This window comes from Corvus brachyrhynchos, unplaced genomic scaffold (genome assembly GCF_000691975.1).
Source record: "Corvus brachyrhynchos isolate BGI_N302 unplaced genomic scaffold, ASM69197v1 scaffold547, whole genome shotgun sequence".
Classification (NCBI taxonomy): domain Eukaryota; kingdom Metazoa; phylum Chordata; class Aves; order Passeriformes; family Corvidae; genus Corvus; species Corvus brachyrhynchos.
This window is the reverse complement of record NW_008239104.1, coordinates 945514-955423: the sequence shown is the minus strand read 5'-3', so window position 1 is coordinate 955423 and position 9910 is coordinate 945514. Positions and strand designations below refer to the sequence as shown.

The 9910-nt window shown below is 45.1% G+C and overlaps 1 protein-coding gene across 4 annotated transcripts in view; it reads right to left on the bottom strand.

Moving 5' to 3' along the window:
- Positions 1-348: 348 nt before the first annotated feature.
- PSD3 (pleckstrin and Sec7 domain containing 3) overlaps positions 349-9910 on the bottom strand; it is a 131843-nt gene continuing 122281 nt past the window's right edge. For all 4 annotated transcript variants that reach the window (XM_017739348.1, XM_008637687.2, XM_017739350.1 and 1 more), the window contains one exon: positions 349-9883. In XM_017739348.1, the coding sequence (XP_017594837.1) occupies positions 9671-9883 (213 nt within the window). In that variant the 3' untranslated portion in view covers positions 349-9670. The remainder of the gene's footprint in view (positions 9884-9910) is intronic.

Sequence of the window (9910 nt, the reverse complement as noted above, 5' to 3'; positions counted from 1 at the left end):
TCTCTTCTTGCTGTCTCTTCACAGCAAGCAGTGGTAGCTCTGCAGGCTACACACCCTGAAACAGCTGGAATGGATACCACCTCTTTTATAGGTGCAGAAGGAAGAGAGCTCCAGCTGCCCTCACACAGGACTAATGTGCACACAATGCCAATGGTTCCATGGGTTAGCCCAACCACAGGTCAGATCCAGACTGTAAGGCAGACAGTACATGTATGTACACAGCTAAGGAAAACCTTGAAACTACTTAGACTGCCAGGAGTCAGAAGCAGGACTGTCAGCCACTGTAAAGCCACCTTCATGTTCCTACTTGTAGAACAACTGTCAGGGCTCAAATAAAAAACATTCAGCTGCAGAACGTGAAATACATTTGGTTTATTTCTTTCTAAAGTTTGTACATATACATATATCATTATACATATGTGAGATCCTTCAATAGGGTTGCTTGAGTTCAATGACATAAAAATTATTGGAAAGCTTGCAGGCTCACTGTTGCCCGTAAGCAACATTTATTCCAACTTATAAAAACACAGAGGAACAGAGTTATAGTCAGGAACATGGACACAAGAGAAGTCTACTTTATATCTCACAGTTTCAATACATCAAAGGCAAATTATTTGTCTGTATACTGTAGGCTTACTTTATCAGCAATGATAAAATAGAGGAAAATATTTATGTACAGTCACCTCAAGTGAAAAATAAAGCAATGTAAACTTAAATTCCAAAATATTATTTTAAATGATATAACAATATCCCCAAAAGTCCTTCTTCCAAGGGGAAGAGGACTGATTAAGTGCCTTCATTTATCAGGAAATGATCATTCTAGTACCAGATACATGAAGCAGAATAAGGGAGGGCATCCTGTGATACCTGTAGAAAAGAGTGACAACTCTGCTTCAGGAAAGCATCTCTGTGTAAGCAAGTTTATGTTTGAGTCCTTATGGACAACAGCAGCGCATGGAAAAATCTCCCATGAACCAGGGCTTGACTTAAGTCAGCACAGCTCTGACTCCAACCACCCAGTATGCTTTTCTGGCCATGCCTACTCCCAGGGACAAAACAGGGTGTCCTGGTGGTAGGACAGCATCAAACCTGAGATGATGACCTCCTCAAGAGTCAGAACAGCAAGTTCCATGCTGCTGGAAAAGATTTAATGGCTACCTCAATGTTGTTGCTTCACAGCAGACCAAGAAGTTACCGCAAAGCAGTGAGACTGGGACTGTGTCTCTACTATGTTACATGAAAAACACTCCAGCAATTCAGTGATGAGAGTAAACTGAATTCAAGGTTACCAGAAAGAAGGTTCCTACACATCACAAAAGCGATAGGAGACCACCCAGAGGAAAGGTCTTGCAAGGACTGCTGTCAAGCCCTGTAAGGTTAGTTCTGCACACAAGAGATGTATAAGGTGTATGTACACGCATGTGCAAAATGTTTTACTGCACTACCACTGCTGAGAATTATGCTTCCCATATGGCTACCAAGCAACATTGTCTGAAAATTCAGTCCTCTGTCTCAGCCTAAGGGAAAACAACATAGCAACAGTTCAGGTGGAGGGTAAATGACACTTCTTAACTGTGACTCTACAACTGACCGTACTCAGCCACATCTTCCCATCACCATGGGGGGGCAGGAAAGCCAAGGGGCGAAGCCCAATACCTGAGAAAGGATTACAGGACTACAGCTTGCCCAAAGCAAGGTGATGGGGTGTTCCCCTTCATTTCATTCTGAGCAGTTCACTTGCGTCTCGGTTCTGTACGACACAATCACTCTGGCTGTGGTCCAGTGAAGCGCAAAGGCATAGTTTCACTGAAGTTGCTCAAGTGCTTCAAGCTAACTGCATGATAAACAGTTTTATGACTCCAGCTAAGAATCACACCCTCAGGCTTTGCTCTCTCTTTCCAAGAATAATGCAGATCGCACTACTGTTGCCCTGACTAGAGCGCAATAGGAAAACCCACTGGGTTTCCCTATGTCATTTTACTCAGACCAGCAACTTGTTAAAAGGTTGTTTAATGCTCCCAAGGGAAACCTTGGGATGCCCAAGAGAGATATTTCAGCCCTGCTGCTCTTTTCCCTGCTGATGAGCCACTCTTCAGGAAATCTGTACGTTGCAGAAAAAAAAACCCCTCACTACTGCTGTACGGCTGTATCTGCAGGAGACATCACAGGCACCTGTCCTTCTTGGACACTTTGGACATGATGTCCCTTTGCTGAATTTTCACAGAGCAAGGTCAACATTTTCAGAAGTAAAGCTGTGTATTAGATCCCCAGAGCATGATTTTCAGAAGAAGTCAGCGTGGATGCTCCTGGTACAGGCACCAGCTGACATAAACAGGGAGAAAGTCAGCCCAGTGTTAAGCTAGCAGAAAATCCCACCCACTAACTCTTGCTTAGACTCTCAAGTATATGTCTTGCTTTCAACATGCAGAACAACAGGCAGCCCCTGGTGGACAACACATGAAGATCAAGGCAGCTCAAAGGATACCTTAAATCTGCAAAGCTCTGATAGCTGTTTAACCTCATTTGAGAACAATCAGAACAACAAGCAACCTAACAATGTTTGCAGCTGCTGAAGTGCTTTGACCAAAATAAGCCTCAGAAAAGAACAGCAGGCTTTGCAATGCTGAGCCATAGAAGCCATACTATACTTAGGAAATACATACAGACATCTATAGGCATCACTTAAACATGTTCACCAGGTAATCTAAGCCTCAGAGTGTACCTCACACAGAGAGTAGTGACTTAAAGGTTTTTAAACAGCCAAAAAACTCTGTCCTTTTAGCCAAATTATAATTCTAGACTCGAATAAGAGGACACAGTTGTCATGAATATGTACAAATTTTAAAAAAAACCCAACCACAACCCACCCCTGCTCTCATCCTACAGTCTTTCAGAATTTGACAGCTCTGAGCATGAGGTTTTTGTCAGAGTGTGAGTTAAGACTTATATTACCAATAGAGTTTGCCCTGTGCAGTGACACAGACTCGATAGCATTGGTCTCCCTTTTCCCAGCAAGAGGCTAAGGTGAGTTGGAGGATTTCATGTGATACAAGTCTCCATGGCAGCTTAGCTAGCTGCTCTGTCACTACACCATAATACTCACTTGGCCCAAGTTGAAACCTGGCCTGTCTAGACAAAATGTATCTTCTTGTCCTGGTCTCATTTAGATGAAATTACAGACAGGACCACTGCTATAGAGTGGCAACATAAACAGTGGCTTATGTCAGAGAAAAATCCTGCCCTTGCGGCTTGTAGCACTTTCAGTGCTTGCATTGCTAGGTGTGTGCCTTTACTGGTCCAAATAAACCTCTGGCCTGTACCCCAGCTGCTTCCTGGCCCAGATTTAAAAGCACAGGCCATGGAAAGTCCCTCACAGTTTAAACATTTATAATTTTTATGGAATAATTAAGTGTTCAAAGGCAGGGAAGAGATAATGCTTTGGGGATTAGCCTAAATTTGCTCCTTCTGACTACAAGGGCAAAGTCAGGCCATTGGTGCAGGCTTTGGGAAAGTTCTTGCTTGCATTTGGTAAACGAAGGGCTCTAATAAATAACTAAAACCCAACCTTAATGCAGCTAACAAAATGCATGAGCAAGGGACATTCTCTCAGGCAAGGCTGGGCCTGCCTCCTTTCAGTGTTCAACTGGATGCTGCTATCAGCAGAGCAGATACTCCCAGGTGGCATTCAGACTTTTTCCAAGGACCTGTCCTCCTTGCTCCCATGCAAACCAGTCTCCTCACAAAAAGACTGTCGTACCCCTGGATAAGGGTGCTGCTGTCACAAGGGGGAAAAGCAGCAGGTGGTAGGGACAGTTCCTCAAGCAGCACAGACTAGAGGGAAACCTATGAGGAGAGGAGAGGAGAGGAGAGGGGCATTCTGCTTCTATATGCACTAAAAATATCCTTTAAAAGGCACAAGCTGCAGACTAGCTCTTTCTGAGACAGCTTCTACGGTTCATCCCTCTAGGCAGCCTCGATACCAGATGTTGAGAACACATGCTGGGGAGCAATGATTGTGCTCTGGTGAAAAATGTGGACTTCTTAACTGCCCCCTCAGAGCAGATGTGACATCCCAGAGCCTGGGGAGAGCAATACTGGAGAAAAATTAAACAAATAGCAAGATGAAAGATTGCTTGACATAAGATGTGTATACTGCCTTTGCCCCTGCAGAAGCAGCCAGCATTTCCAACAACCTGGATACTAGAAGAGTAGGAATGTTTCAAGTGTCTGGTCTGAGTGTGGGAGGGGGAGCTTTGCATCCCTGCAGCATATGACTAGAGGATCACGGCAGTCTAAAACTTGGTCTCGCACCTCCCAGCTATAACTGTGGCTAGAAACACAGGCTACCGACAAGCAGAGTGAAAAAGCTGTTCACAGGGTTATCCATTCAATGCAGCACTGCTTCAGAGCAGGTTTTCTCAATGCAAGATGGGAGAGTCAAATTTTCTGGATTTCTGCAAGCATGGAAGGAAACAGACCTGTTATACAGAAGCAGCTGAGGTGCTAAGATGACAGACAAGAGCAGCTTGACAGAAAAGGAGGAGGAGCTGTCAGACTAACTGCAATAAGACCAAAATTCATTTAGAAATGGAGAATGCAAACACAGTAAGCAGTATGCCATCTGCAGAGAAAAGCCTTTCCCACTTTCAAGGAGAACATTGTCATGCAATGCCTCCAAAAAGCCTGATGATAACCCTGTCATCTCTGACCTTCTCCGCTGCCATAATCACCTCCTCACCGAATGGCCTGCTCTAGTCAAGCAAGAACCTCATTTCCCCACTGGAGAAAAGCAAGAATTTTGGCTTTTTCAAGCCAGAAGAGCAACCAGCGTTGTTACCCAAAGGCATTGGAGCTGTGAAAAGTCACTGAACAATTCCAGTCTCTGGAGGTCTGCTAGGCCAAACTCCTCCCCAAAGCAGGGCTGTGCTGAGCACTGCTCCCTAGGAAAGCCCCTTAACATAGACAGACTGCAACCTGGGAGCAGGCAGGATCAGAGGGCAAGTATTTTAGTGATGAGCTGTTACTAACCATTAGAAAGTTTCTGGTAACCATTTACAAGTGACTGGCTACAGATGAAAAACTCTCTGGGTCGGCAACACAGCTGAACAGCATTCCCACACAACTATGCTGCATTAATCACTCTGCTGGCTGACTTATCTCTCTACATCAATTGAAGACACAACATAAATACTGGATTTAGAAGCTGTAGGCATGTTCACTGGTTCATGCGTAATTTATCTGCAAGATGCACACAAACACACAGTCAGTCCAGGGAGTCTCTTTCACAGACGCTAATCAACAAAAACCATCTCAACCAGTCCCCTGCATCCTGCTGACTCATAGAGGAGAGTGTGGTTTTGGCTTCAGGAGAGTATCTCACCTGCTTTGCTTGCTGAGTGGGGAGAGGGGAAGGCAATTCTCCCCTTCTCCATCAGCTCTCTGCTGTCAGGTGCAGATCAGTGAGGCCCTTTCCTGTCTCTTCTTCCTTAGCTGGGGATAGTAGATGGTTCAGGCCCTGCAGGGTGTGCAAACCAGCAATACTTCAGAGCAGGGTGGGTCCCTCTAGAACCACTGTCTGCGCATTAAGAAAGGGGAAGCAAGGAGGTGTTGGCCCCAATCCTGCTCCCCTCTTTGCATCCCCACTCTCTACATGCAGGCAGAGGCTTTGCCTGAGCGATGATAGCACACTGGAGCAGGGAGGGTGACAGGGAAGGATGACACCTCCCTGCATCACCAATGCAAAGGCTCTCTTGCACACATGCTCCTGGCAGCCAGCCAGTAACTCCTGCTTGCACTGAGCACACCAAGCAAGCTGCAGGCTGCTCCAGCAATTTGCAGCTCAAGTCCCAGGCTGCAAACAGAGCTCCTGAGTCTCTGGGGTCAAGCACTGATTCCTCCTAAAGGCAAACATTTCAGCAAAGAAGGGAAGAGTGCAGGGTACCATACAAAGCTACCTGGTCAGACTCTCAATGGTGCTACTCAAGGAGATGCACCACTTAGACCTCCTGAGAACCTGCCCCACCCTTTATAGTATCATTAGGAGGAAAAGTCAAATTACAGTACTGATTGGTAGATGATCCTCTTCCCAAGGGAGGGAAGGAGTCTAAGATTTTCACAAGATCACAAATTTTTTTTTCATCTCCAAAGTGTGCATTTCTACATGGATGCCTGGGATGCTTATAAATTGTAAAGTAACAGAGGAAAATGGCATTAATTAAAACTGAAGCAGAAACTATAAATTCTGGGTAAACTAATCAGCATGCCTCAGCAGTCTCAGCAAGAGTGCTCTAAGCTCAACAAATGTTTAATGACAAAAAAAGGCAGTGAGAAACTGCATTTGATACACCCAGATGAGACCTAAAAAAAATACCCTAATCTGTTTACAAGTATATATGGAAATAGGTAATAAATAATGAAAAAAATTATCTTTTTTGCAGTTCACTTTTTGATTTTTCCTATTGCTTCAAATCATCTTTTTTGCAATGACTTTGAAGAGGAATTATCCAGTTTCTGTGTCAAAGTTGGAAAATGCATTTAACAGGAGTAATTTCTTTTTGAGCTCAGCAATTTAACTGGAATTTTCAGCAACCAAAATATTTTAAAAGCCAGGGAAGACGGAAGTTAAATGTCACCTCTTTGCCTTTTGAAGCACTGCACTCCATAACCACAAGAGGTTTGCCAAGCATGTTCTAGCCTGCCTTCAAAAAGATCTAGTCAACCCAAACCTGACAGCCAAGCAGGGTCATTTACAGATCTGCACCTTTTTTGGGTTTTGTTTCTGCTGCATGTATCCTATTGTCATAAAAGACTGTACTGGTTCTGGCCAGGACAGGGTTACATTTTGCAGTAGCCAGGCAGGGGCATGGCTTGGACCTGAAAGTTATTCTACACCACCTCATGTCATTTTCCAGGAACAGGGGAAGATGTCCCTTCTGGGTCAGGGTATTGGAAAGTGAGAGGTTGGGTATTGTTGGGCTCTGTGTGGTGAGTGTTCTCGTACACTCTGTTATTAATACTGTTGCTGTCACCGTTCATTTTCTTATCTCATTACCGTTTCCAGTAAATTGTTCCTATCTCAGCCTGTGATCTTTGCCTTTATGCCTCCAATTCTCCTCTCCAGCCCACTGCAAGGATGGGGAGGGGGAGGAGGGAGCTTGCAGGCAAGGACCATGTGGTTTGGACAGTCTCAGGGGGAACACTAAATTGGGGAATACCACCACTTAATCGTAAGAGACAGGTCAAGTTTTCTTCCCAAATGTGCATTCAGCGTTCTCCAGTCAAATTTCTTCTCTCTGTTCTGCTTGTTCATCTTCAACCTCCAAAGCATGGCAAACAGCTGCAGGGATCTATCTTTGTTTCTGCTCCATGAGCTGTTGATCTGCCACTCTAAATTACTCCAAACAATCCCTCTCAATGAGCACTAGCATGCATCCCTACACTGAGTCTCCCCACATAACAAGCTGCACCACATCACTTTGGCTCCAGCAGCAGAAGGCATCTCTCTTCTTCAGGAAGAGGACTAAATGTTAACTCCACCTTAGTAGGAATGCACAACTTCTAAAGCCCCAGCACTTGGAAGCGCTGCCAATTTCTATTCAGGACTTTGCAGCTTTTAGCAACGTTGCCAAGGTTAGGAGCCAACCTTCTGACTTCTAGCACAGAGCGGCCACTCTCAGTGGCAGATGCCAGATGGATGCGCATTCCAACACCACTCGTGAAAACAGTCTCATTGATTTTGCCGCCAGGCTGCAGCTGCAAGGATCAATTTGCTCCAAAACCTCACATCTGAGAGTGCAACATCTTTGTTAACAGCCAACAGACAGCACAACATCAGGAAAGCTGTTGCATGGTGGTACTCGGTGGGGGAGGCAAGTCATGTGGTGCTTGTTAAGGGTCTTTTCTCTTTGATCACTCTCAGTTCTAACGACTGGACTGTCAGCCCAATAAGCTAGATGAATTGACTTGGACCCTTGGGAAGCCTGACAGAGCACACATCCACTCAGGTGGCAATTTTTTTGATGTGTGGCCCTTTGACTACTTGGGCTAAAAACACCAGTGCATTTCTAAACAGTCCTTGCATTGATCTTGACATTTCTATATGCATTAAGAATTGTATTCATCAAGAAGGCTATCCTGTGCCAGGCACAATAGAAAGAACAGCAAGAAACAATTTTCAACTGGCCCTCAACATTATCTCCCCCAAGGTGCTCTATGGGAAAGGCCAATTTGGTTGTACAACTCCATATATGGGAAGGGCAACACAAAGTGGGAGAGACCTGTCCAAGCTCACCCTGTGGGCCAGTATCAAAGCCGAGACTAAAACTCAGGTAACAGGTTAGGTAACAGGAGAGCCAGCACTCTCTGCAGACCCATGACACTGAGCCATGACAAGAGGGGCTGGGAAATTTATTTCTGTGTCATCTTTCTGCTCTCTGTGCCTGAAAACTGCTGGCCACCCCAAGGGTCTATGGGACAAACAGCGGGCTTTCAGGTGGGAAAAGATCTGCCCGTAGTGGTCTCTCCCCGTCCTGTGCTCCCTTGGAAAGCCTGGCACAGGGTATGCAGGAACTGTGAGGAGGCACCAGCCTCTTCCACCTATATGTGAGCTAAAGAAGGAAAATGGAGAACTGAGGAGAATCCCTTCCTGAAGAAAAAAGGCAAAGTGCTTTGTCACTATGAGAGGAATTGAAAGCGGCTCTCTGTGCACACCAACAAGGAAACCCCTGGAAGGGGAAGCAACAGGACACAATATATCATAAGGCTCTATATAGCAGCTAAGTGAGAGCGTATAGTTAAAAACTACACAGAGGCCCCTTGTCTTTAATATATATAATTAATATATAATGCTAATGGCTGACATCTACAGCAGCCTTCTCTGCAAATAAATGTGAAGCCCAGATAGCCATTCCAACTGGGTAATCCCTAATCTTCCTAACTGCAGAGACAGCATGGGTTTGGATGCCTTCCAGCCTGCAAACTCAGGAGAAGGCTCTCTGCTTGGAAGGAAGCAAACAAATTATTCCAATGCCGTCATCCCAGCATTGCCAGAGGTTTCCAGGTTTCTATCCTTCGCACTCGTGTGTCCAGGGTCAATGCAGTAACAATAAGCAACAGTGACTATTTACTGTACCACCTGCTGCTAAGTACCAGTACAAACATGCCCCACATTGTCAGGAAACTAGTGTTCCCAGCACCTTAGCCTCTATCAGCCTTCTGCAGCTGCATGTTTGCACAGCTTTTCTCACAGCTACAGCTCACATTCACAGCACTGCAGCACTTGTCCAGTTATTTTTCCCACCCACCACGTAAATAAAGTGACAAGTGACTTGAGAGATGAAAGCCACATGCCGATGGGAGGAGATAAATGGGGAAGGGACAGAATAAACGTCACAGCGCTCTACCCCTTCCCCAGCTCCTTTAGAAACAGAACAACACAAAGAAGTCCCGATGCTTCAACTGCTAAATGATAAATTAACAAAGCAAAGCAAAGCAGGAGCAAAGACATCTCCCACAATCTGCACAGAAACAGCAAAATATACAATAGAAAATGTCACTAACACCCCATTCAGGCAGATGCACTTATTTTTTGTGAATGACAGGTTATTAAATGAAAAAATTTTGACCACCGGTACTTTGCTGCATGGCTGTTCCCCTAGTTGTCATTTCCACCTTAAGTGACCTTCTGCTTAATGCTGGGTGTTTCTGGTCTGTAGTCCTTCCTCTCCGACACATTGCGTTTCACCTTGGCACTAACTGGAGACTCCTGATTCAAAGAAGGACTTGAGTGGGATTTCTTCAGTCCTGGCGCATCGTTCTCTCCTCCGCTCAGCAGCTCCTTCACCCCTTCTTTCAGGAGGCCAACATAAATCTCATAGCGGTTTTTCTGGGAAATGAAAAGAAAGGCCCAAAT